General features: G+C 38.1%; 1 protein-coding gene across 3 annotated transcripts in view; it reads left to right on the top strand.

Moving 5' to 3' along the window:
* ECHDC3 (enoyl-CoA hydratase domain containing 3) overlaps positions 1-26,892 on the top strand; it is a 57,495-nt gene extending 30,603 nt beyond the window's left edge. The window contains exon 5 of one of the 3 annotated variants that reach the window (XM_051963647.1): positions 26,563-26,892. In XM_051963647.1, coding sequence (XP_051819607.1) covers positions 26,563-26,577 — 15 coding nt within the window. In that variant the 3' untranslated portion in view covers positions 26,578-26,892. Of the gene's footprint in view, positions 1-518; positions 3,399-14,758; positions 17,560-26,562 lie in introns of those variants that run through there. The other 2 variants (XM_051963645.1, XM_051963646.1) reach the window with 2 other exon arrangements.
* Positions 26,893-27,998: the final 1,106 nt, after the last annotated feature.

Below are 27,998 nucleotides of genomic sequence, written 5' to 3'. Positions count from 1 at the left end.
TCCAGGCTAAATGATTTGCCCGGAGTCACATAGCCAGTGTGTATCAGAGGAAATACTTGAAGTCAAGTTTTCCTGGCTCCAAGGCCAGCTCTCTATCTACTCTGCCTTGCTGTTTCTCATACTTTTAATGTGCCAGAGTCATTCTCAATAGCTTAAATGGATCAGATTTTATTATTTAAGAGGGTCCCTTCATTGGTACAGATTTCAATCCATCCATAACTTCTTAACCTGTGGGAATATTATCCATTTCTTAACATTTTACCTTGGGGGTCTACGGCTTCCTTACTTCTAATATAAAGGGGGTACCAAGGGAAGACTTGGTCATTTCTTGTCCTCATGTTAATAGTCCATCTTATCTTTCTATATTATAATTCCTCGATGAGATCTTTTATTCCTTCTCTTTTCCAGAGTTTCTCCTTGATTATATATTATAACCTATCATGAGTTTTTGAGTGATACTCATTTTTAATTCTTCAAAGGATGGTATATTTCATGTTTTTTTTTTTTTTGTTATATAGGAACATCATTACAAGATGGACCTTTACATGAATACAATTTTGCAGTTTCTTGAAGAGAACTGAGTCCTATTCAACTCTAGACCCAGCTAATGCTGGATAATCAAGTGAAATAATATTTTTATAGAAGTTAGCACCCTGTCTGGCACATAGTATGTTCTTAATAAATATTTAATCCTTTCCCTTTTCTCTAGTACTACCATCTTCCCTCAGTTGATTATCTCCAATCTATCCTGTATATATCTTGTTTGTACAAAATTTGTTTGCATATTCTTTCCCACAATGGATTGTGAGCTCTTTGAGAGAAGAGACTGTCTTTTTGTCTTTTTTTTTGTTTGTTTGTTTTGGTATCTCTAGCACTTAGTACAGTACTTAGCACTTAATAAATACTTATTGACTGGGAATCTATACCATCTGTCCCAGACATATGTGTGGATAGAGATAATACCCTATTGGAAAAGCTATATACATTGTCCATCCAAGCATACAATGTAGTCTTGGCAAAAGACATTAATTATGTACTTGTTCTTTTTCTGTGGGAGTAGTTAGGCCAAATTCCTTAAGTATTTCCCTCTCCATGCTCTTGATATCTTATATTTCAGTCTTTTGACCCCTCACAATTATTCTTCCTCTCACAAGAATCTCCTCTATATGTCCTTGGTATGCTTTTTCTTCTATTTATTCTCTATAGCACAATTTCTATCCCCTCTATAAGCACATCCGGTACTATGATGTTAGGGTCCAAGGGTAGTTGTTCCTCTGTTCTTGATAGAGAAAAATCCATTATAATGAGTTTTATAAAAGATTTTCCATTTTTCTTCTGTTATCTTCCTGCCATTTTCATCCTTAAATGCCCTTGGGATGACTTTGCTAACTTAGATCTGCTTGCCAAGCTTTCTTTAAACTTATTTTACTGTCCACTGTTTCTCTCAGCTTTGGGAGACAATGCTGCTCATAATCATCCATCATTCTTCACAAGATTTTACAAACAAGTTTATATTCTAACCCAGTGTTGCCTTTGGCAGCCATCCCTCTCTGTTTGGCAAGTAAATCAAACATTTTATTGACTAAGGCACTTTCTGGGAAGAAAGTATCCTTGTTTGTGGTAATTAATTTACATTGGTTAAACTTCTAGATAAAATTATCATAATCAGTGTCAAGGTCATTTCTATTGTCCATTTCCCATTTTTGGTTGTCTTGTTTAAATGGTAGATGTAAACTTGTGGGTTAAACAGAAGTCTCACACTTTTTTATGTGGTGAACACTTTATTTAATAAAAGAATTGGGAGACGCTAGACATGACAAGCATCAAATAACAGTCTGAAAAATGAGTTCATTTTTCCTGACTCCACTAGCTTTGTACAGTCAGCCCTTGGACTTATTAGAGCTAATACAAGAGTTAGCAAAAGGAAAAAAAAAGCAAGAATAATGAGGGGGGAAATATAGACAATATCATAAAAGAAGGAACTTATACCTCCTACCTAAATCCCAAGCTTCTAAACTATAATTGTCTTACTCATAGGTTCCATCAAAACTGGCATTAGCTAGTTTTCTCATTGATGTGGACACTCCATATATCAAAAAACACAAAACAATGAAGAGTCCCCCAGGCATTACAGCACAAGACCTGGCCTTAGAATATATTCTATTTGTTTTTTTATATTTTTAAAATTCTGAATTTTAACAAACAAGCACAAACAAAACAAATCCTTATAGTGGCCATATTCCAAAACGCATTTCTGTCTATACCCCAATTCCATCAACTCTTTGTCAGAAGGTAGATAACATGCTTCCTCTTGAGACATGATTGGTCATTATGTGATCAGTTCCTGAATCTTTCAAAGTTATGTTTCTTTATAGTGTTGTTGTCCTTGTATTAAGTGATCTGTTTCTATTCACTTTATTCTGTCTCATTTTGTATTATTCAATAATAACGTCCAATAAATCCAATCTAATCTAGCAAACATTTACTAAACATCTACAATATGACAAGAACTGGGATAAGCACTGAGAATACAATTAATAAAAAGGATAGTCTCTACCCTCAAGAAGTTTGCAATCTGATGGGAGAAGATAACATAAAAGGAGACCAGAAAGGGGCAGTAAAAAAGCAGACTACCTTGTTCTGTGGAATTGAAACCTGAAAGAGCAGCAAGTGCAGAATAAAGTGAACTGCCTTCTAGAAAGGAAGACATTTAAAGGAATTTACTACTTTATCCTTTAGCCCTCCAATCTGAGGGGGAAAAGAGGCTGAAAGAGATAATGTCTGTCAAGGCTTGAGTTAGCAGCATGCTGATGCAATTAGAAGTGGTAAGTTTATCCTGGGTAAGGTACCTTATTCTAAGGAATAAATACCAGGCAGAACAGCAGTTATAAAGTGAAGATTGCATTCATATACCAAAATTTGTTTTGATCATTCCATAATAGATTCAAATTCCAACACTTTGTTTTTTATTTTTCCCCCTTCCTTTTTAATCCTCTCTCTAGGATCAAAAATTTTGTTTTGCTTTCAAAACAAAAATCTTCCCTTCTGGGTATTTTCCTATAGTGTCTTGTTTTCCTATTAAGTTTAATATATTTTTATATCAAACTGTGTGTGTGTATGTGTGTATTCAACTCTCTTCCACTCCTTCTCCCATAATTATATATTCCTTTTGACATATCCTAGTAATAAAAATAGCAAGTTCTACTCCCTTTCACTTCCTTTTTGTATTATTACATTATTTTTACTCTCCTTTCTCTCTTCCCTCTTAAAACCCACAGAACAGAACTAATCTACTCTCTAGGTCTTCTATTTTTCTGATTTAAATTCCTTGATACCTTTTGAAGACATTATGCTTCTGGGGTATAAAGTGATATGGGAATAAAGTACCTATCCTGGAATCAGGAAGACTCATTTTCTTGAGTTCAACTCTGGCCTCAGACACTTATTAGCTGTGTGACCCTGGGCAAGTCACTTGACTCTAAGTTTCCTCTTTTGTAAAATGAGCTGGAGAAGGAAATTGCAAGCCCTTTCCAGAATCTTTGCCAAGAAAACCTCAAAAGGGGTCCTCAAGAGTCTCATATAATCAAACAAGAAGAATATGAAGGAACATTTGATTCTTCTCTCCCTATTAGAATGTTAGCCCTTAATCTTCATACAGTTACTTTCAATTTCTCAAGTTCCTATTCATCTCTGAGATTTGTCATGAAAAATACTTGAAAGTCCTCTATTCCGTTGAAAATTCATTTTTTTAATGTAAAATTATATTTAGCTTTCCAGGATAAATTATTCAGATTGTAAACCTTTATATTTTGCCTTTTGGAATACTGTATCCTAAGAGGAGTTCTTGATTATAATGGAAGCTGCCAGAATTTAGGTAATTCTGACTATGGTTCCTTGATACTTGAACTCCTCCTTTTTGAATGCTTTCGGTATTTTTTTTCTTTGAAAGAGAAGCTCTGGATTTTGACTATGCTATTCCTAGGAATTTCCCTATTTGAATTTCATTTTGGAAGTTATCAGAACATACTCCCCAAACACTCCTGCTGCTCCTGCCTGGTGTTACAGACCTCTCCTGCTGACCTCCTAAATTGTTTCAGGCTGGACAAATGTCTCCCTCTGATCTTTTCTTGGCTCTGCCAATCCAAAATTTGATTTGAGGCATTTTTAAAAAGTTGTTTGGAGGGAAACATTAAGAGAGAGTTTAGCTATACTCAAGCCATCTTGACTCCACCCATAACTGTTCTTCCTAGTCTATTCATTCTTCAATATTGATACTACTTGTGATTGATGAGTCAATGGCCATATTATTGAATTTCATAATAGTGCCTTTAGTGGAGGGAAGGAAGAGGAAGCAAAAGAAAGTATATCAAGAATAGACAAGTCAAGGTCAACTGAGCTTCAGGTCAGTTTGCTAAGTTTCTCATGATACCAAAGAGAAGCAAAATATAAATTTAATTTAAACTTGATCTTATAGGACAGAATGAAGTGGGTAAATCTCTCCCCTTTTTTTCTTAAATTCTGATTTTTAAGGTGATAAGTAACTGATAACTTAAACAGTGGTTAAGGACAACCTTGATTATAAGTAACATTACCTCTAGGTATTTATGGGTTCTAGTGTTCTGGGGTGGACTGCCATTCTCTACTTAACCTATTTAGATGATGAATGAATGAATAAAGTATTTTTTAAATTTACTAAATGCAAAATGAACAGCATAGGTATTACCTTCCATTCCTTATTCTCTCTCTCACCCCCCATATCTAATTATTTTTGCCAACACCTGTCATTTTTGCCTTAGTCACATCTCTTAAGTGGGAAGCTGGGTGGTGAAGTAGATAGAGTACCATATACATGGAGTTAAGAAGATTCATCTTCCCGAGTTCAAATCTGGCCTTACATTTACTGGCTGTATAATACTGGACAAGTCCCTTTACCCTGTTTGTCTAATTTTCTTGTTTGAAAGATGAGCTTAAGAAGAAAATAGCAAACCATTCCAGTATCTTTGACAAGAAAACTCCAAATGGGGGCATGACTGAAAAAGCTAAACAACAAACAACATATGCAAAGTATTGTGCTAATTAGATATGATGCTAGTTGAAGAAAGGAAGATCTAGAGATTTAGAGACAGAAATACTGAAAGGCGGAGGCAGCCTTCGGAACTGAGTCCAGGCTTAGTCAATGCTACTTCTCAGCCTCAGATTAAAAACTGTTAATCCCATTAGAGAACTTTTCTTAGTCTTCCAGCCTGAAGGGGAGATGGAGATGTGCCAGGATAGAAGGAACTGTGTACAGCTCAGCTCTCTCCAGTCTGTCCATTTTTTTTTTTCCAATTTGGCAGAGAACATATATAAACTGACTTTCTAACACGGGGATATGGCCACAATTCCCCCGATAAACCTATTCTGGGACTGCTATTGATTAAAATGTGCTCATTAGTTGCTAATAAGGAAACCATTCAACCAGCTTTTTCCTGTCTTAGCTTCTCCCTTACTTTTCCCTCCCTAACTAGTTCCTGTTTTTTTTTTTTTAAATTGGTGGTCCTTTCGATATGTTGATTTTTGAAATACCCAAGGGTACATATAGACAGATTACAAAAAGGGGAGCCAATAAAATCTGGTAGCTAAACATAAATCAATCAATGACTCAATAAGCATTTAATAAGCAATTGCTAAGTGTGAGGCACTAAGTATGAATGAAAATGGGGCAAAAACCTCCTCTGTCCTTAAGAAACCTGCTTGGCAATGGAAGAGACATAGCATATAAGGGCATTGGCAGCTAAGGAAGGAAGTTTTGATTTAGAAAGTCACAAGATTGGAGCATATAGCCTTCAAAGGGAATTGATAGACGCAAAGGCTTGAACCAGATGGCTTCTAAGCTTCCTTCCAGTTCTAGAACTATGATCCTATGGTCCTGTGATAATGTTATTCAGCCCTTGTCATTAGGAAATTTTGCTTCTGTCCAATCCAAATTCATCACTCAGTAGTTAATCCCATTGTCTCTTATTCTGAGGGAGGAAGAAGAGAAGGAAAGAGATGTGTAGGAAGCATTTATTATTTGTTAGGTACCAGCTACTATGTGCCAGATACTGTGCTAAGCACTTTATAAATATCACCTTCTCTGATCTTCATAACTTGATGAAGTAGTTCCTATTGTGGTCCCAGTTTTTCATTTGAAGAAACAGGTTGACATAGAATCAGAATCAACAAATGTTTATTAAGTGCCCACTATTTTCTGTCAGGAACAGTCCTAAGAAATGTGGATTCAAAGAAAAGCACTGCCCTCAAGGATCTCACAATCTAAGGGGAAAGGCACCACATAAAAAGTATTAAAAAGGCATGATGAAATCCTGTAGCCAGAGAGGGAGATGATTAGGGGCAGGGGACATGGTGGTGGGGGGGGGGTGAGGGGGATAAAGAGGAGTAAGAATTTCAGACTTAATTTCATCTTACAGAAGTATGTATTTCTGGAGATCATGAAGTCCAGGAAAGCAGGTAGGTGGGAATTGAGGGGTGAATGTCAGAGAACCTTCCTTATAGGGTGAAGGATCAGGGGGATCTTTAATATTCACCTTCCATTCACTCCAGTCAGAGGGATGGAGGAATGCCAGGGGCAGGGAGTGCCGAGGAGGTAAGAGTTTTAGAGTTGATTTCATTTTTCAGAATAATGAATTTTTGGACATCATGAAGTTTCAGGGGAGCAGTTAGGAAGGAAATGATTAGGTACTTGCCCAGGGTCACACAGTTAATAAGTCTGAGGCAGTATATAAATTTTGCAGGTCTAAGAGACTATGCCCACCTAGTTGCCTCCCATCCAGAGATCTTTTATTTAGAAACAGGATGGAGTAATGGGTAGAGAGCTGACCTCAGAACCAGAAACACCTATCTGGATTTGGATCCCTTCTGACTCATACATACTAGGTAAACCACAAACCTCTCAGGACTCTAAGCAACTACAACTAAATTGCAGAGGTGGCAGCCTAGATTGGCAAAGAGAGTAACCTCATCCAGGAGTTCCAGGTATTAAGGAAATTACAGGTCTAGTCTATCTGATCTTATTACTTGGGGAATTTCTTCATATGTGGGCCTGAAAAAAAAAAAAAAAAAACCTACTACAGGTCTCAGTTACTCCATGAGTCAGCACCCAACCTTTCACCAGCTAAGTGAAAAAAAAAAAAAATCAAATCAGAAATCACTTAAGGACAGCAATTAAAGTGGTAATAAAAGATTCCTCCTCGCCTTCCTCTCCTTCTGCAAGTAGGCAACATTCTGCCACAGGTACCTCCCCAGCAAGGCAGGGCAAGTGAGGCCGAAAACACCCGTGACACAGAGGATGCACCCACCAGAGCCTCTGGGGCTCGGACACGTTCTGGGAGGATACACACAGGGTCCCGGCGGCCGGGGCCCCGGCAATGCTGGGATAACCCACACCTCTGAAGTGGCCGCGGATTGTCGGTGCTGTCAGAGAGCTGCGTGTCACGCATGTGTTCTTCCTCACATCCTCTCTTTGGATCTTCCGCTTCTTGGGGCTAGGATGCAATAGCTGAAAATCTCTCCCTGATGATAATAAAGTTTTGAAGCTGAGGGCTCAGCCGCCTCCTCCATCCGGGCAGTCCGCAGAAGCCAGCAGGATGCCTCAAGCTAAGGCCGTTCTTGTTTTTATTGGGGGAGAGTGGGAGTAATCAGGCTTAAGTGATTGCTTGGGTTCATCCAGTTAGTGTCAAGTGTGTGAAGCTGGATTTGAACTCGGATCCTCCTGACTCCGGAGTCTAATATTCACTCTGCCACCTGGCTGCCCCAAGCTTATCCTTTTAACTGCGGCTAATCCTGATTCAGAAGCTGTAGCCTCATACATTATGTAACTGAAGGTAAAGGTGTTTCTTTATAACTCCCATGATACCCCTGATCGTGAATCTACTGTGGGGAAGCTGTTGGAAAAACACCATAGGAATTGCATGGTGACTGAGTGAGCTAGAGCTCCTCACTGCACTCATTTGAAAGAGGGCTTTTTGTGTGGATTTTAAATAAAAGACTGGGTCAGCTTCTCCTACCCATTTCAGTTCCTACATTCGTAGGATTGAAAATTTGCAAACCTTAAAGTGATTAGAATAATGATAGCCGCAGATAGGATTTTATATAGGGCCAAGCAAGGGGCTAAGCACTTTATAGACATTATCTCAGCTGATCCCATGACAACTCTGTGGCTATTATGATGCCCATTTTCGAGTTGAGGAAACTGAGACAAATGGGTGAAGTGGCTTATCCAAGAACACCTATGAAGTGCCTCAGGTCAAATTCGAACTCAAGTTTTGTTGATTCCAGATTCATCCAGTGTGCCATCTATTTGCTAAATAAATCCTACTTATTATTATTTAAAGAAGAGAAGGAGAAGGAAATGGCAAACCCGCTCCAGTATCAATGACAAGAAAACTCCTAATGGGAACAATTGAACAACAACAATCATCAAATCAACTTCTTGAACTTGGGAAGAGAAAATGAGAAAAATCCACTCACAAGATTTATGTCTCTTACCAAGATTTTATTAAAGGATATGGCAAAGCCAAGAAGATCTGGGTTCAAGTGATACATCCTGGCTGTATACACTGATAAATACTGATCCATACAGATACATCCCAGTACGAGAACTTCTCAGGCTTTAGGACGACTGTCTAAGACCCTAATTTGCAGAAAAGGCACTAGTCTGCTTTGGTGCTGAGATTTTCCTTCCCTGAAGGTTCCCATGTGAATGAAATCATAGGTCCAGTCCCAATCCTTGTTTCTAAGGAGAGCTAGAGACATGATGGGGTCCTTCAAACTTCCTAGCTTTCTGTCACTGAACAGTACAAGATCCATTTCTGACATATGTTTAGGATGTTTCATTTTCAGAGTTTCTATGGTAGTGATTGGTAGAGAAGCAATGTGTCACCTGTCACTTAGACTTTCTTATACGTAGGCAAGTGAATTGAGTGCTGGCTCTGGAATCAGGAAAGCTCAAGTTCAAAACCAGCTTCAGGCACTTAAAAGCTGTGTGATGCTAGGCAAAACATTTAATCTCTGCCTCAGTTTTTTTCTTTTGGAAAATGGGAATTAAAACAGTATCTCTACATGATTCCATCACTTAGTAATGTAGTGTCTCAGGAAGTTCCTTGGGGCTCTTCAAAAGGAAAGATATGGTATATCTAACTTGAAGCTTTCCCTATGCAATTTTCTCTTCAATGATGAGAGAGAACACCTGATCGGTATCTTTAATAAACTTGAAGATTATTATTAGGTCTCCTGACCTTCACCTCTCAAGGCAAAAATAATTAAAATGATCTCTGCCAAGATTGTTGTTGTGAGGATTGAATGAGATGATATTTGTAAAACACTTATCACAGAGCCTGGCACATAGTGGCTGCTTAATAACTGCTTATTTCCTTCCCTGCCAGATCTCTGCTTTGGGATTCGGGAACTTTGATGGGGCAGAGAAGTGAGAAAAGGAGGGAGAGAAGAGAATCTAATTTATCCTCTGGCTGACTTTAGGCGTCTTCTAATAGAGATAGGGGGCCAGTTCTTCTGTTTCTGAAAAACTTTTCCTGCTCAGATGGTTAGACTTTGAATAAAGGGCAAAGGTGTCAAAGTTTGTTCATGACCTGAATTTCTTATTTAACTGAATTCCTGTGGGCTAGGTTCTAGCCTCTAAACCAGTGATTCCCAGACTGTTTGATCTCAGGACCTCTTTACATCCTTAAATATTATTGAGGATTCAAAAGAGCTTTTGTTTATGTGGCTTATATCTATGGATATTTATTTTTTTTATTTATTGGATATTACTATTATGGATATACATTTAGTAGAAATTAAATGTCTTCTTGTTAGTATGAAAATAGTTTTGACTATTTTGACTCAAAAAACCTTTACAAATGTCTCAGAGACCCAGGAGCCTCAGGGACCTAAAGCAGACTTTGAGACTACTACTCTAAACTCTGCATTGGGATCGAGTTAACAGGTTAGCATTCAGTCAGAGACTTTTGTTGAGCACTTGATATATTGGGATGCAATTGCTCTGGCCAGGATGAAGTCCTAACCCACAAACAATGATATGGACCCCACTCTCAATCTCCTCGCTGATGTACATGCCAATGAAACCAAAATCTAGATTAAGGAATCAAGGAAACCAACTTCTATACCCCTACAGCAGCTTTTATGAGGCTTTTCTACCAGCTATTAAACCCACTGCTCCTCTTTTATTTACTTCTGCCTAGGCCAGAAGATCTGTTCCTCTGAAACATTTAGTAGTGCGGAAGTGTTCCCACTAAGAGGTACACCACACCGAGAGGTGCTGGAGCCAGCTCTTACCAGCTGTAGGCAGCCCTTACCGATGGGAGACAACTAATTAGTGAATGTTTATGTGGGAGCATTTACACCTTGGAAATTCACACAAGCTACCAATCAGGGCTTCATATATTGCTTTGTTAACTTTCTTGACTTAAGAAAGTAATGAAGATTGATGTTAATCATGCATGTTAAACTTAAAAACAAGTTATGTTTTTTCAGAGAGCCCATTATTAAATATTTACCTCTCCCCCCTTTAGGGAGAATCACTTAGAAAGTTATGTTTCTGTCCTAGCATAAACATTATCAGATTTCTATCATTTAGTAATATGGAATCTCAGGAAGTTCTTCAGGGCTCTTCAGAAGAAAGACATGGTATAAATCCTCTGGGTTGGTATGCTGTTATTGTCTAATTTGAAGCTTTCCTCATACACTTTGAGGCCAATTCTCATGTTTTCTTTTTAGTGGTGAGAGAGAACATCTGTCTGGTCATTACCTTTGATAAACTTAAGATTGTTAAGATTGAAGATTATTATTATTGAGTCTTCAGATTTTCACTTCTCAAGACAAAACAATCAAAATGGTCTCTGCCAGTTTATATCTTTCTGAAATGTGCCATTTTTTAACCTTTCCATCAAACTTTATGTGGACTAACTGCTTTCTGGTCATGGGTTACTTATCTCTCCCAGAATCCTGGGAGGAAGTCGGTCTTATACATGAAGAAACTGAAAAAGCCTAATAACGTGTTCAGGGGTCACTGAATCAGTGGCAGAGACTGGAATAGAATCCACAGCCCCTGTGTCTGTCTCAAGCTCTGCCTGCTATGGGATACTGCAGCTTTAAAACCTAAAGGGCTCTTGTTGAAAGCTACTTGTGGCATCTGGGATCTGATGCAACTATAATGCCTAAAGAGACAAGCAGGGGAGCTCTTTATAAATCTATAATGGGGACTATAAAAAGGGAGAACACAGACAAAGAGACACAGGGGAGGAAGAGAGAGAGAGACATAAAAAGGAAAGTCAGAAAGCTGAGTGTGAGGCAGAAAGAAGGTATTTGATAAAAGGGAAATGTACTTATGGAAAAATCATGAGACCAACCTGCAGCTACCTACTACAACATGGGAATAAACAATTTCTTTTATCCGTTGGAAGAAGCCCTGAAATGAGCCCTTACTTAGGATTTTAATATCTGCCTATTCCTCCTAGGACTTTGGCATCTTTCCTCCAATGTAACATATTTGGGCCTTTTGTCATTCAGAACTATAAAAGAGAGAGCACTTTCCACTTAGCATTTTCATTTTGAATCATATTTCTCAGAATTGGCAATTTCATGTTGGTATAATCCTCCTAATTCTCTTGAGAATCATATGTATTAATAGGATAACACTGGCATATGGCATCATAAAGAATACCTTTTATTTTTTTCATTTTGGTTTCTGATTTGGGTGGATCCTCACATTTTGAATATGGTCCATCTGTCCAGAAATTCTTCTCTGGTCCTTTTGTTATTTTTGGACTCTCTGGACCTGTGAATTCAAATCGCCAGTGAGAAAACTCTCTCTGTCAACATGAATCAGAATCTTCAGTGCCGTTTCAAATGTTAGGCATCTGTCTGGCAGAGACCGAGTGCATACAAGCTTGCTCAGAGGTGTACAGCAACAATACTTGTCAGAAGTAGAATCTGAACCCAGGTTACCCTAGCTGCACACTAGTTCTCTGCCTATTATGCTTAGAGAAGTGCTGTTTCTCATTTCTGTTTGTCATTAGGGAATAGGGATTGGACCTCTACCAAAGAGGTTTTGCATTTTCTCTGGAATTGATAATCTTGGAGAGCTTCCTAGGAACTGAGAAGTTAACTGATTTGCTCAAGGTCACACAGACATATCAGAGAGGAGCCCAGTTCTAACAGGCTTGGAGGAAGAAATTTAAAAAAAAATTTTCTTTGGGGGCTGCTAAATGGCTCAGTGGATAGGGCACCAGCCCTGAAGTCAGGAGAACCCGAGTTCAAATCTGATTCAGTCACTTAGCATTTCCTGGCTGTATGACCCTGGGAAAGTCACTTAACCCCAATTGCCTCAGGGAAAAAAGAGAAAAAAAAGTTTCCTTGAGTAGATGAAGATATATTTATATACGTGTGTGTGTGTATGTGTGTGTGTGTGTGTATTTATGTGCTGAGGTCCTGAATGGTGGATGTGGTAGAAAGAGAGAAACTAAAAACTGATAAAAATTATTCCCTGGGGCAGGTAAGAAGAATGCTCTAATATAGACACAGATATATCAGAGATGGCACTTGAAGCATCTGGCTCCAAGGTCAGCTCTATCTGCGGTGCCATATGACCTGCCTCTCTGTTATTAATCAGTGAGAATCATGAGCTCCACAAGAACAAGAGACCTATTTATGAATTCACTAAAGTGTTCCACAGGAGATGTGGTTTTCCTTTTACAGGGTCTCATTGTAGAGCAGGAAAAGTTCTTAGAAGTCAATTATTCTAATCCTTCATGTTATTGATAAAGAAATTAAGACCTACACAGGGGTGTGACTAAGCTAAGGTCATATGGCTAAATAATGGAAGAAAAAGGATTGGAACCCACATCTCCTAATTCCCAAATTCAATGGACTTTTATTCTGTTATGTTGCCTCTACTTAGTATCATCCCTGAAGGTTTTAGAAATTTCATATTCTTTAGGTAGAAATGGAATGGAACACAAAACTGATGTGATCTATGATGTGGGGTTTGGCACCCAATGATGGCAGACACCAAAAGCTGGGGTTCAGTCATGTGAAGAATTCAGTAGTCATTCTCTTTGCAAAAGGTAGATTTAGGGGATAGGCTACAGACGAAATGAAAGGATACAATAGACAATAGAATATGAAATAGAGTGGGAAAGCGTGGGAAAGACAAGTTCCTCAGTAGAACTCACAATTATCCAGCAGAAAGGAAGCACCCCATGAGGCTGGGGCACACCCTTAGCTGGTGTTCTGAAAGGGACTTAGAACCCTAAAAGAGTTAGATATAAGAAGGAGAAATGGGGTTGGGAAGCATAGTGGAGTTAGGGGGAGATACCACATGGCATGGGGGAAAGGAAATGGGAAAGACACCACAAGGCAGAGTGCGATGATGGACAGACCCAAAGGAGGACAGTAATTATAATATGGGCTATATGTTGTCTTATAGGGAGAATTTAGTCTCAAGAACGTGACATAACTTGGATTTCTTACTGGATTACCAACAGTGGCTCCTTCTTCCTGCCAGGGAGTAATTTTTATCAGTTTTTAGTTTCTCTCTGCTTACCATACCCACTATTCAGGTGGGTATATACATTATATACTATCTATATCTATATATCTATCTGTCTATCTATCTACATATGAACTGGGTTGAATGAGTGTGATATCAGGGTGTGATACGAGTTTTGATGTCAAGAGAAATGAACATTTTTTTCTGTAGAAAATGTCTAGTACACAAGTGTGTGGTAATTGGTTTCTCGGCTACAATTTAGGGGGTTTATCCAATCAGATATGGCTAAAGACATGAGCTTAGCAGATCAGATCTATTTTCAGTAGGAAAAAGTTGAGAAAGTGAAAGAAACTAAGAGAATAGGATGATTTTCTTGAACTATTGTGAGTTTCAGTTTCAATTGATAAATGATGGACAGAAGCAGCTACACCCAGAGAAAGAACACTGGGAAATGAATGTGAACTATTTGCATTTTTGTTTTTCTTCCCGAGTTATTTTTACCTTCTGAATCCAATTCTCCCTGTGCAATAAGAGAACTGTTGGGTTCTGCACACATACATTGTATCTAGGATCTATTGCAACATATCTAACATATATAGGACTGCTTGCCATCTAGGGGAGGGAGTGGAGGGAAGGAGGGGAAAAAAATCGGAATAGAAGCGAGTGCAAGGGATAATGTTGTAAAAAAATTACCCAGGCATGGGTTCTGTCAATAAAAAGTTATTATTAAAAAAAAAAAAAAGAACTATTGTGAGTTTTCATTTCTCTTGAAAAGACCTGGCCTGCCCTGGCTTGGAGTTAGTGATATTGTGACAAGGATAGCTGGGTGATTCAGTGGATAGAGTGCTGGCCTTAGAGTCAGGAACACCCCATTGTTAAATCTGGCCTCAGACACTTTGACTCTGGGCAAATCACTTAACCCTATTTCCTCAGTTTCCTCATATGTAAAATAACCTAAAGAAGGAAATGGCAGACTACCATCTACCAAGTATCTATCAAGATAACCTCAAAATGGGGTCATGAAGAATCTGATACAACTGAAAAAATGAACAGTGAGGGTAGTAATAGAGACAGGAAATAGAGCAGGGATTTTACTGGCAGAAGGAATTAGAATGAAAAAACTCTTCTAGTACAGGTCCATAACAGAAAGCTTGGTGACTGAAGCATGAGACTTCCAAGTGCCTTAATAACCTGACTTGATTTCCTCCTTAGGTTGCCTTAGAAATGCTGTTTACTGGAGAGCCCATCACAGCCCAGGAAGCGTTACTTCATGGGCTACTCAGCAAAGTGGTTCCAGAAGAGAAACTGGAGGAGGAGACCATGAAAATAGCCCAAAAGATCTGTACAATGAGCAGGTCTGTTGTGGCAATGGGCAAGGCTACCTTCTACAGGCAGCTGACGCAAGACCTGAAGATTGCCTACCATCTCACATCCCAAGCCATGGTGGACAATTTGGCCACTCAGGATGGAAAAGAGGGAATCGCAGCCTTTATCCAGAAGCGCAAACCTGTATGGTCACACTCTTAGGTTAGAGGTGTCCAGAAGAAACAAAGCCAGCCCAGCAAAGCCCAAACCTCTCTAAATGATTCCATAATGATAGCTTTGTGGGGAAATTTTTTTCTCATTATCTGCAGTGCCTTGTATATAAGCTTATGGGTTTGATTTTAGAGCTGGAGCTGTAGAAGTTTCACTGTGAAGTTCCTGCCTTCCCCACCCCACATCTGCCTCAAGTCCCCAAGCACAAAGATTCATTCATTGTCTTAGGAGATCAAGGACCTTATTGGAAAAAGGTGAAATTTGAAATTTCCAAGTTGAAATTAGCCTGACTTCAATTTATTTCATCTTAAAGATTCTAATTCCACAAGATACAACATACAAAGAGATAATAAAAGTGAAATATTATTCGGAATAGCAAAATGTGATGAAAGGTTATTGAATACCTGCTAGTTCTTCTGCAAAGTATGGTATTTGATATAGTTCAAAGGAATTTGGATGAGCAAAGAAAGGCAATAATCTAAGGAAAGGATGAAAGTCTTTTTTTTTTTTTAAAGAAAGATGCACAGTCCTGTTGTAATTATATAAGATTGAGTTGACTAGTCATCTTTAGATATGAAATAAAATGAAACAGGTTGACAGTGTCCCTGAGATAAAATACCAGAGGTACTGGAAATCTTTATTCTGAAAGTTTCTTTTATTCCATTGAGAACAAGACTTGATCTTTCCCTTTTCTCCCAGTATATCTCTCCCATCTCTCAGATTTAAAATGCAACAGGCACTTGAGCTTTAAAATCCAACAAAAATCAACTTTACTAATAAAAATAACAAGATTTCTTTAAAATTAAAAAAAAATGTAAGATGTTCCTTTCCTAAGATCCTATAGCAAAAAATAGAGAAAGGATGTCCTCAATGGTTAGGGATCCAGGACTGGAATTTCTAACACAAAATCCCCTAAGCTAAGCTTTTTGTACTTCAAATGGCAGAAACGCCCCTTCTGTCTCTTTAAAGGGCCAGTCCTGTTCACCTGAGGCTAGGTACCTCCTAGCATATATAGTATTAATCAGGACTACCTATTTAAAAAAAGGGGGGCAAGTAGGTGGCAGATGGATAGAGCTTGGAGACAGGATAACCTAAATTCAAATGTAACTTCAGACACTCAGCTATGTGACCCTAGGCAAGGCACTTAATCCTTGTGGCCTTACTTCCTCATCAGTAAAATGAGTTCAAAAAAGGAGATAGAAAATGACACCAATTGCTTTGCCAAGAAAACCCCAAATGGCCAAAAATGATTGAACAAAAGAGAAGTAGGAATAGTAAGGCTGGTAATATGAATGAAACACTATCCTAACCACCCCTCCCTGCTTTCCGGCACTAAATCAGGACAACTCTTACCACTATTGAATTAATGAGGCTTGGATGATCGGTTTTCTTGTATATGTGGAATTCCCTTCACACAAATTATATCTCATATAAATGTTAAAATTCCCTCAGCTCACAGTTTTATAATTTCCCCCCAAATCATTTCTGTAGAGGTCATATAGCTAAAGAAGAAAAATTAATAAAGTGAAAGTTTTTCTTGATTCCTCCAGCAAAGTAAGTAAATGTATCATGTGTGTAAAGAACCAGATTGATAGACTATATAGTTCCTGATGTGATCTATGGTAAGAGGTTTACCACCAAATGATAGTCACCAAAAGGTGGGGTTCAGTCGTGAAGAATTCACAATGGCCATTCTCTTTGGCAAAAGGTAAATTTATTTAGGGGAATAGGTTACAGACAAAATGAAGGGATGCAAGAGACACTGGAAATGGTAAATATGAAATAGAATTGGGGGAGCACATGGAAGACAAGTTCCTCAGTGGAACTCACAGTTACCCAGCAGAAAGGGAGTACCCCATGAGGCTGGGGCAAGCCCTTAGCTGGTGTCCTGAAAGGGACTTAGCACCCTAAAAAAGTTAGCTAACTGTAAGGAGGAAAACTGGGGTTGAGAAGAATAGTGGAATTAGGGGAGATACAACATGGCCTGGGGGAAGGGAAAAGACACCACAATGCAGAGTCCCATGGCTGGCTGACCCATAGCAAGGTAGCAGCCATGGGATGGCCCCAAGTAGGTTTTATAGGGGAAATTTAACCTCAGGGTCACAACTGGAATTACTGACAGGGCATGACAAAGTGAGACCACTCGAAACCTCCACAGAGGTCTTGGATTTCAGACTGGACCACCTCCCCCAAAGGGACCATGGAGCTAAACTGATCTCTTACTAGAACCTTTTGCCTGCTTGCCTCAAGAATCAATTCTTTAGTTTCTCTAGGTCTAAAATAATATTCAGGATTTCATTTCATCAGTGCCCAGAAGTCACTGCTCCATTACAGTGGCATCGAGTCCAATCATTTTATCTTTATATCTTGTGTCATATCTGAGAATATCAAAGTACCTGAGTAGAGCCACTGAGGCACCAGAAAGCCTTGGAGTTGATGAAAGTGAAAATAAAAGCGATTTGCAGTTGAGCATCTTATGATTATACTGAGAATATTTGGAATTCAATCCCAAATCTCCAGTGAATGAACTGAATGATTTTTCTTTTCATTCAGACCAATGGATAATTGTACCTTCAAGACAATCTCTATTTGGGGGACAAATTCATGAGTCTCTGTTTGTCTTTTCATTTATAATTGATCTCAAAGTCTCTGAATTCCTATAAGGGAATAAGACTTCACCTTTATATCATATTGACTCAATCTTTAACCCTTATGACTTGCAATTTTACTTACTTACACATCCTTCCATAGGAAAAAAAATCTAAAAGATGAAAAATTGTCTACACCAATGGTTTCCATCATGGGGGAAGGGGGGGGGGGGACAAACAGGGTTAAGTGACTTGCCTGAGGTCACACAGCTAGCAAGTGTCTGAGTTCAGGTTTAAATTAAGATCTTCCTGACTCCAGGATCAGAGCTCTAACCACTACCCCTCATCAATGATTTCCAAAATTGAGGATATGACATAATAGTTAAAAAGTGAAAAGGTGACCATGGGATAAAGCCAAACAGTGTGACTAATCATTTGAAGAATTTGAAAAGGGATTACATCTTAGATCTCTTGACAGCATAATAGCTAGTGTTGGGCTTGAAGGTGGAAAGATATGACTTCAAATTCTTTCTCGAATTACAAAGATACCGGGCAAGTCATTTCATTTCTCTCAGCCTCAGTTTTCTTTTCTGTAAAATGAGAGAGTAGGATTTTGTTGTTTCTTGTCAGTTCTTAAGTCTATGCTCTTTCAATCCTATGATGCTCATCACTTGGGAACTTATCTCCAATACAACCATACCTTCTCTAATTCCCCAACACTCTTCCATTACACTCTCTCTTCTTCAATAATAGCTTCCCTTTTCTGACCCAGGTATTAGACCCCCAGCAAACAAACCTTATGTGCAAGGTAACATAAGCTGAGAAGAATAGGATAGGAATGAAGACATATAAAGACAATTTTGCCTTCAAAGTGTTTGCAAGCAAGTTTGGCAAACAAACCAAAAATGTTTGACATTTTATATAGTACTTTAAGGTTTGTAAAACATTTTACATGTACTATCTCATTTGATAGTAAATAATGTAAGATGGATGTCACAATTCTAGGCAAAAATAGAACTTTCATACCTACTTATAATTAATCATATATTAATAATATATACATGATTGATGATCTATAATATATAATTAATTGATGACAATAAATTGGCACAAGAGTTTAAAGTTCAGAGAAGGAAAAGATAAGCAGATTTTTTTTCAATGATTTTAGTTTGACTTTATAAGATGTTACATAACCCTCATATTCCTTGATTAGAAATGACCATTACCTGAGTTCAGATCCAACCTCAGACTCTTAACACTTACTAGCTGTATGATGCTGGGCAAGTCACTTAATTCCAATTGCCTCTCAAAAAAAAAATCAAAAAGAAAAAAATGACTTTTTAGGATCAAAGCTTTTAGTTCACTGACAAATGATAACATGCTATGGATATGCTGTACTCTAAAGTGTATGACAAGTCATTTTTTAAAATACAGATCCAGTCAGTATGGAATTCTGACTCATAAGCCTTTGACATAGGTCCCACAGCCAACTCCAGGTTGAAATTATGCTGACAGAGGCCCTGCTTTAGGGGTTTGTCACATTCCCTATTGCCTTTAAAAACTCATTGGGACATAAGCCCTTCAAACTAACTACAGCCTCTCTTTCCAGACAGTTCACATTATCCCCCTTCAGACTCTAGGTTCTAGGCAAGCGATTGTTTCCCAAGCTTGGTTCTTCATCTGCCTCCTCTAAGTCTTTGGATGTCAAATACAATTTTTCTTAAAAGCCTTAGATTCCAAAGAGGCACAAGGTGGCACAGATAGCCTACCAGCCCTGGAGTTATAAGAATCTCAGGTCAAATAGAGCCTCAGACATTTGACATTCACTAGCTGTGTGACTCTTGCCAAGTTGCTTAATCCTAATCAATAAGCTCCCCCACCCCCACACCACCCCAAAAGCCTTAAATTCCTTCAGTCCTCAATTCACATGGGAATGGGGAAGGGGATTTTCCTGATTATTCCTTCTTGTTATTACTCTTTCTTTCTTCAAATTATATTATGTAATAGCCTTCTATAGGAGAGGGACTTTTCTTGTTCTGTTTTTATATCTCCAGAAATTTAGCAAAATTTTTTTGATCCAGATCTGTGATCTCACTGGTTAAAAGAACCTCCCGTCAAGGAAACTCTCTACCAGTGTCCATCTGCTCTGCAACTTGTAATTGCAGAGAATTGCCTGGACCACATCACAGGTTAAGTCATACAACCAATATGTGTCATGAGTGAGACTTGAACCTAGCATTTGCACATAGTAGGTGCTCGAAAAATGCTTCACAAATGAATAAGTGACTTTTTCTCTGTCTAATTTTCCTAGGATTTCTGAAAGTTCTCCATTTATGAGAAGAATATGGCAGGTATATTGTCCTTAAATTCTCCTAGGGCAGTCTGAAAGAAGGGATTTATGAGCTACTGTATCTCCAGTCTGTCCCTTTCTTGACATTTATTGCCTTTTTGATGAATGTGAGAGCAATTTTTCTGTCAACAACTTCTCATTAGGAGCCCGGTGATGTTCTTTCTGACCATTATTTTATTCAGTATCACATTTGGTCACTGCAAATAGGAGAGATTCTACATAGAGACTATCCATCTCTACAGCTGCATAAAGTTCAATAATCCTGCTTAAATACTCCCCCTAACATGCTGACAGCTGCCTTGGAGCACTAACACAGAATTTAGACAAATGGTTGCTCTTTAATGAATAGCTCATCTTTCTGTATCCCATCTCTGTCATTCTCTTATAAATAGATTTTGGTTTCAATTCTTTTTTTTTTTAAATCAGTTATAGAGAACTTGGTGAAATAATCACTAGGGCTTGCTTTTTGAGGACAGATAATATATAAGAATGATAAGTCTAGCATGAAGAAGGCTTGGGATGACAAGCCAGAAATTAAGGTATAAGGCCTCCTTAATGGACTGTTTGTTTCCTACTCTAAATCTACCATCTTAAAACAATTAGGATCTAGGAAAGGCATTGAGAGGAAACTTATTGAGCTTTTTTCCACTGAGCTTTTAAGATTAAGCTCAAGGTTGATATTTTTCTCCTCCTGCTTTATGCTGAAAGATAAAAATTAAAGATTTAAAAGGAGCACATACATTAAGTGAGAGAAGACTAATATTTGAATAAATGACTTATAGAATGTATTAATGGAGTTATGTTTTGCTGAGTCAAACTTTATTGCTAAGATCCACAAGGATTTTATTGTTTTCCTATGATATACCCTTATGAAAACCTCCCAGCAGAGTCAATAGAAAGAAGTTCAAAATGGAAAAATGGAAAGAAGAACAAAATGGAAAAGGGATGGTTCTCAATGAGAATTGGTTCAAATCCTGCCAACTATAAACTGCTCTATGGAGAGCAGCATGGTGTAGTGGATGAAGCCTTGGATTTGAAACCAAGAAAACTTGAGTTCCATTTAGTTCCTTGAGATATACAGTGAAGGAGTTGGACTTGATATCTAAGATTTTTTTCAATTCTAAATCGATCACCCTGCGAAATATAGATCAGACATTCCCACTATCCCCACTATCTGACATATTTAAAACTTAACTCTTGGTTCAAAAGGCGTAAGATGATTTTCATTGGTAGAGATTGAATTCTCAGAACTCTTATCTGTGTGAGAGGTGGAGCTGGTTAAGAGACAAAATAAAACAGAGTCTTCTGGTTTTCGTTTTTGAGAGAGAAGATGTGCTATTTCATTCTCTCTTCATCTCCCTGAAAGGAGATAAAGACTGGAAAGACACTGATATATAGATGAGTTGGGAATCATTCTCATGTCTCCATCCCCAGTGTATTACACCAGAGCTTTCAGGGGGTTTCCCTTTGATTAGATCTCTCTGTCTCTGTTTCTCCAACTCTGTCTCTGTCTCTCTCCATCTCTCTCTCTGCCCCTGTCTCTCTTTTTTTTCTCTCTTTCTCCAACTCTCTCTCTCTGTCTTTGTCTCTTTCTGTCTCTCTCTTTTTCTCTCTGTATCTCTATGTCTCTCTCTGTTTGTCTGTCTGTCTTTCTGTATATTTCTTTCTATCATTAAGTCATCTCATTCCCCGTGGGAGAATTCAGTGAAACTTTCTTATATGACATATATTCTCCTCTATATGATTTCTCTCATTTCTATTTGCTATTTGTTTTGATAAATTAGTTTACTCAATGTTTGTGCTATGTATTCTGGCATCTATATATCCATGCAATGGATATATAATTTGGGAATCTCTTTTTTCATTAGGAAATTATCAGAAATTCAACCTCAAATCTAAAATTTAATTCCCCTAGGCTATAATTTTTAAAGGAACAGATAGATATAATCCTAGCCCCATACTCTGAAGAGAGCAAGAGGCCAGCTCCTGCTTCCCTTACTGGTGTTAAAATCTCTCTTGGAGAAAGGTAGAGAGAAAAGACTAGAGAATATCTATTCTTAGCTACCTGTGAGCCATATCTAAACAGAGCCATGTGGACATACAACCTAAATAGGCAAAACAAACACATCTTGCTCTCCCAAAACTAAGTATATACCTTATGATCATGCTCTTAGTTTTATTTTGTATAGAGATGATTTTAAAAATCATTAAATTTTTTCTATTTTAATTGAAAAAAACAGAAAAAGTCTATTGAAGTCAGTCAACTAGCATTTATGATGTAACCTATGATGAATTAGACATTGCTGATACAAAGAAAGTATCACCTCCTTCCCTCCCCCCAAAAAAAATCCCTACTGTCAAGGAGCTTACAACTTAATACATTAATTGTGCATAGATTTAACAGTATTTTAAGTAATGATTTTTTTCTTATGTTAACAAATATGTTTTTCCTGATCTCATTTGAGGGAGTCAGTTCATATTTGGGCCATAACTAGTAGTCATCATTGAGAGGCATTATGGAATAGTAGAATGAGTGTCTAGTTTTATGCTCCAGTTTTACTATATCTATAGCTACTGTATACTAGTAACTGTCAAGAGACTCAATCCTATTTCCTGGTCATACTAAGTTACTTCCCTTACACCCTTACAACGAGAATGACTGATCAAATTAAAAGTGTAAATACAAAATGCATCACCCCTTGCAGGCATCCGTTCGTGATTGGTCTTTTTCCAGATATTTGGGACCCACTTATTCAGGATTACATTTGTCTAAGGCTCTAGTTTCCTTTAACCTCCTATGAGCTCAGAAATGTAAGAGTTATTCAGGGCAGTCTGACAGAGTAGATCAGCAACTGAGTGGCCCTAATATGTTGGATCAGAACAGGAGGGCTTTGTCATAGAATGATATGTGGCTTTACTATATCCTTTGTTTGAACATCCATTTTTGTGTGTGAGGAAATTGGGATTAAATGACTTGTCCAGGGTCCCACAGCTAAAGTAAGTTATCCCTTCTTTCCTTCATGATTGGGGTTAAGTTACTTGCCCAACTAGGAAGTGTTAAGTGTCTGAGGCCAGATTTGAACTCAGATCTCCTTACTTCAAGACCAGTGCTCTATCCACTATACTATCTAGTTGCCCCTTGAACATCCATTTTTAATGGATTTCATAGTATGGGGAAGTGCCAGAGAGGAGACTGTCTCCCCAAAGCAACTCAGCACTGGCTCTGCACTTTATTGTGTTAGAGTTGCCTTTGGCCCTGACAGTTTAAGTGACTGACCCAGAGTCACACAGCCAGGATGTGTGACAAGTGGGACTGCCCCTCTCAATCAATAACTAGGTGAATCATCTATGTATATTAACTAGATAGTTCTCCATTAAACCAAAAAATCCATTCCAAGTACATTCTGTGATGACTCAGATACTACAAAGCATGCATTGAGATACAGTGGGAAAATCCCTGGATTTGAAGGCAAAGGAACTGGCTTCAAATCTGTTCTCTCGTTTACTACTGTGTGATTTGGAGTTTTCCGAATCTCAATTTTCTCATCTGTAAAATGAGAGGATCATACTATGAGCTTCCTAAGATTTCTTCCAGATCTAAAACTAAGAATATATGATTCTAAAACTAAACACAGTCCATCATCAATTGTCTATATGACAATTATGATGTCATGATCAACTATGATAGACTTAGCTCTTCTCAGTAAGAGTGATCCAAGACAATTCCAGGAGACTGGGGATGGAAAATGCTATCCACATTCTGAGAAAGAATTATGGAGACTAGATGCAGAGCATATTATTTTCATAATTTTTTCTTTCTTGTAGTTTTTCTCTTTTGTTCTGATTTTTCTTTCACAACATGACTAATGTAGAAATGTTTAATATGATTGTACTTGTGTAAGCTATATCAGATTACTTGCTGTCTTGGGGAGGAGGAAAGGGGGGAAGAAGAAAAAATTTGAACTCAAAAACTTAAAAAAAAGAATGTTGAAAACTTTTACATGTAATTGGGAAAAAAATTATTAAGTGGGAAAAATAATAAATTATTTATAACCAGTCACAGTTGTATCAAGATATGCATAGACTATTAAATACTCTGTGTAAAGCTCAATACTTTAGAGAAGGGCAGGACAAGGCTTTTAGCTGAGAGCTTTCTGGATAGGCTTATTGAGACATGTGCAATGACTAATCAATCTGGAGTCTGCCCAAGAAGAAACTCCTCTGTTACCACTTTGTATTTCTTATCAGTAGCCAGTTTTGTCCTCTCTCTTCTGGATTTCAAGTCTGCTCTGCTTTCAAGGCATCTAAGAGATGCAGTACATAGAGCACTGGTTTTGGAATCAGAGTTGTTGAGTTGTGTACAACTCTTCATGACCCCTTGGGGTTTTCTTGACAAAGACACTAAAGTGGCTTGTCATTTCCTTCTCCAATTCATTTTACAGGTGAGGAAACTGAGGCAAATAGGATTAAGTGGCTTGTTTAGGGTCACACAACTAGTAAGTATCTGAGGCCAGATTTTAATTCTGGTCCTTTTGACTCCAGGGCCAATACTCATGCTCCCTCAAACACAGTCTCAGACATTTAGGCAAGTCATTTACCTTCTGTATACCCCAATTTCCTCAATCATAAAATAAGTAATGACACCTAGCTCCAAAGGTTGTTGTAAAGATCAAATGAGATAATTGTAAAGCAGTTAACACAGTGCCTGACAATTAGTAGATATGTAAGAAATGTTTTTTTTTTCCTCTTCCTTCTGAAATTCCATTCCACTTTTGAAAAATGACCTTGTATATTCGATTTCTTCCTCTCATACTCTTTTCATCTTCCTGCGACCATAGTAACCTAGCTCCCCACACTAAAAATGGCATTTCTAGGCCCCCTCTGCTATACTGGATACACCTTTTCCAATGGCAATGTACACACTGTAACCTATTCCAGAACATCCCCCTGCCACCAACATTCAGTAATTCATCATTCTCTGAAGTTCACTCAATTCAGGTCAATTATCACCTCATCCAGATCTAGGGTAGTTATCTCTTATCCCTGAGATCATTCTCAGTACCTGACTCATAGACATTCTCTCCTTACCAACCCCTATCCTTACACTTAAGGAGTTCAATATACTTTTTGATATGCTCTCAAATTTTCTAGCTTCCTGGATCATCAGCCTTCTCAATTCCCATGACTTGTACCTTCAACATACTTCAGCCACTGCCAAGATGGTCATAGCCTTGATGGTCTCATCATTCACCTCCATGATTTCTACAATCCAGAACTCTGAAATTTCTCTCTTCATAATCTCTTATCCTTCTTCCCTCCATATGCCTCAGTCCTTCTAAATCTCTTCTTCATCCTCACTGCAAGTTCCTGTGACTCTAATCTAGGCTTTTTCAATTTATCACTCCTCATGAACCTTCCTTTACAACCTTGGCACTATAGTTAAACAGTTCAATTTTATGATGTCTTCTGCCCTTGAATCTCTTTCCCCTTTGTCTTCTCAGAGCTACTCCCTTTCTATTCTCCAGCACTGGATTACTTCCCACCATTCACTTTCTCCATAATTTGTTATTGCTGATTGTTGATGTACAAAATCTCATAACCAAGAAGATTGAAACTACTACAAATTTATATTATTTCATCTCAACTGGGTCTTCATGGGTGCATGTTAATATCTTCTTCAGAGTGACTCTCTTTCCCCCTCTCTTCATCATATATTAGAAATGCTTTTTCTCCTAAAGGCTCCTATACCACTAGCCCTCCAGCATCATCCGAGAACCTGTCCTCATACTTTAGAAACAAAGCACCTGTCATGAGCTCCCTCGTCTCCCCAATTACACAACTTAGATATCTTCAACATCGTCCTCCATTCGCTCTTCCTTTATTCCAGTTTATGAAGGTGAAGTGGCTCTTCTGCTTGCAAATAGTAATCCCTCTGTTTGTGTCCTTGTTTTCTTCCCCTTACACCCATCTTCTCTCAAAGGTTACCTCTTCAATCACTTCCTACTTCTTTTTAATCTTCATTCTTTTTTTGGCCCCCTCCGCTATCTGCAGTCTTAACAAAGATCTTGTTCATCCTTAAAAAATCATGACTTGAGCCTGGATTCCATTCAAGCCTTCTCCGATATCTCCCTCCTCATATATCTGAGATGGAAGTGGGGAGAGGGGAGAGAAAAATGATCAACAATCCACTTCTTATCCTACTCACATCTCAACATCTTGAAATCTGATTTCTGACTCTACCACTAGATTAAAACAGCTAATTTCATAGTAACCAAATGATCTCCTGATTACTAAATCCAATGGCCTTTTGTCATTATTTGCTTTTCCTGACCTTTATGCAAGCTTTTGGCACTTGACCTCTTCTTGGACATTCTACCCTCTCTGTGTTTTCCAAAACCACTTTCCCAATTTGCCCAATTCCCTTGATGGGATTGGTTTAGCTGTAATTTTTATCCCCGGTTGGTCATGATGTAAGTTTATTCCCAATTGGACCATTCTTAGGTCTGGAACTGATTCTTACAATATTTGTGATTTTTTCACAGATTCATGTTGTTTGAAACTATCTGTCTGCATTCCTAATCACTCCCATTGGATCTCTTTAGCCTGGAGAGTCTATCCCAAATCTATGCTTGGCAGCTTCCAGGTTGGTAAATACCACGCTGACATCTGTGGAACTGCACACCCTACAACCTGGAATCTGGGTGTGTATGGAGAATGACTACATGGCTGATGTTGAATAAACATGTATTCCTGCCTAGTATTCTTCCTGGGTCCTTCACCTAATAAATAATTTGATTTGGTCTGCTAGTGGTATCTTCCTTGGCTCAAATCCTGATACCTGAGAAATGGGGCCAAAAAGATACCATCATGTAGTATAATCCCCCCACTACTTTATGCTGTGGCATACAGTTCTCGTGTCTTGTTAATGCTACAGGAACATTCAGATTGCAAAGTTCACATATCCATTTGAACATTTAAGCAAACATCAAGTTAGTTCTATTTCTCTAGAAGAAAATGAAAACTCTTGGATTATCATCAACAAATGAAAATATGTCCATGTGTCTATACTATGTTAGGAATTTTACTTTTGGTCCAGAACTAGTATTTTTCTGATATGAACAATTTAACTTATATCAATGAATTATTCAATAAACACTAATTATACACCTCCTCTATACAAGGCACTGTGATAGATACTAGGACTACAAAAACAAAAATAAAATCATCAAGGAGCTGATATTTTATCAGGGGAAATAGCTTGTATATAAATGCACACACATATATATGGGATAGAAATATACACAGATCCACAGATCCAGATTATACATATATAATAGACATGTTAACAAAAATATGTGCATGGTTTTATATGTGTATATAAATACATATACACACAAACAGATATACATACATAGGTTCTGGAAGGAAGAGCAACTTCAAGAGAGATCAGGGAAGGCTTCATGTATAAGTCCTAAATTGAGTCCTAAAGGGAACAAAGGATTTCCAGAGGTAGATAAGGAGGGAAATATTTCAAGCATGAGAAACTGCCTAGTAGCAAGGCAAAGGGACAGAAAACAATGCTATGTGTATGAGGAACAGCAAGGAGGTGAATTTGATTGGACATCAAATGAGAAAGAGGATCATGTTTAATAAGGATGGAAAGGTAGGTTGAAGTCAGCTTGCTGAAGGGCTTAGTTTTTATTCTAGAGGCAATAGGGAGCCACTTGAGGTTATGGAGTAAGAGCATGATACAGCCAGACACCGCTTGAGATAGATTGCTTTGGCAGGTTTAAGGCAGCTGAGAAGGGAAGACTAATGAGCACACCATTGCAACAATCCCAGATGGGAGCCTGAACTAAGGCAATGGCTACACAAGCAGTTAGAAGGGTCTGAGAGGAGAGAAATTTTGGAGAAAGGAAAGATAAGAAAGGACAACTGGTTGAATATGTGATCTAAAGGGGAGAGGGAAGTCAAACAT

The sequence above is a fragment of the Antechinus flavipes genome, chromosome 5 (genome assembly GCF_016432865.1).
Source record: "Antechinus flavipes isolate AdamAnt ecotype Samford, QLD, Australia chromosome 5, AdamAnt_v2, whole genome shotgun sequence".
In the NCBI taxonomy this organism is placed as follows: Eukaryota; Metazoa; Chordata; class Mammalia; order Dasyuromorphia; family Dasyuridae; genus Antechinus; species Antechinus flavipes.
The sequence above is the reverse complement of the archived record's forward strand: the minus strand, read 5'-3'. Positions and strand labels throughout refer to the sequence as shown.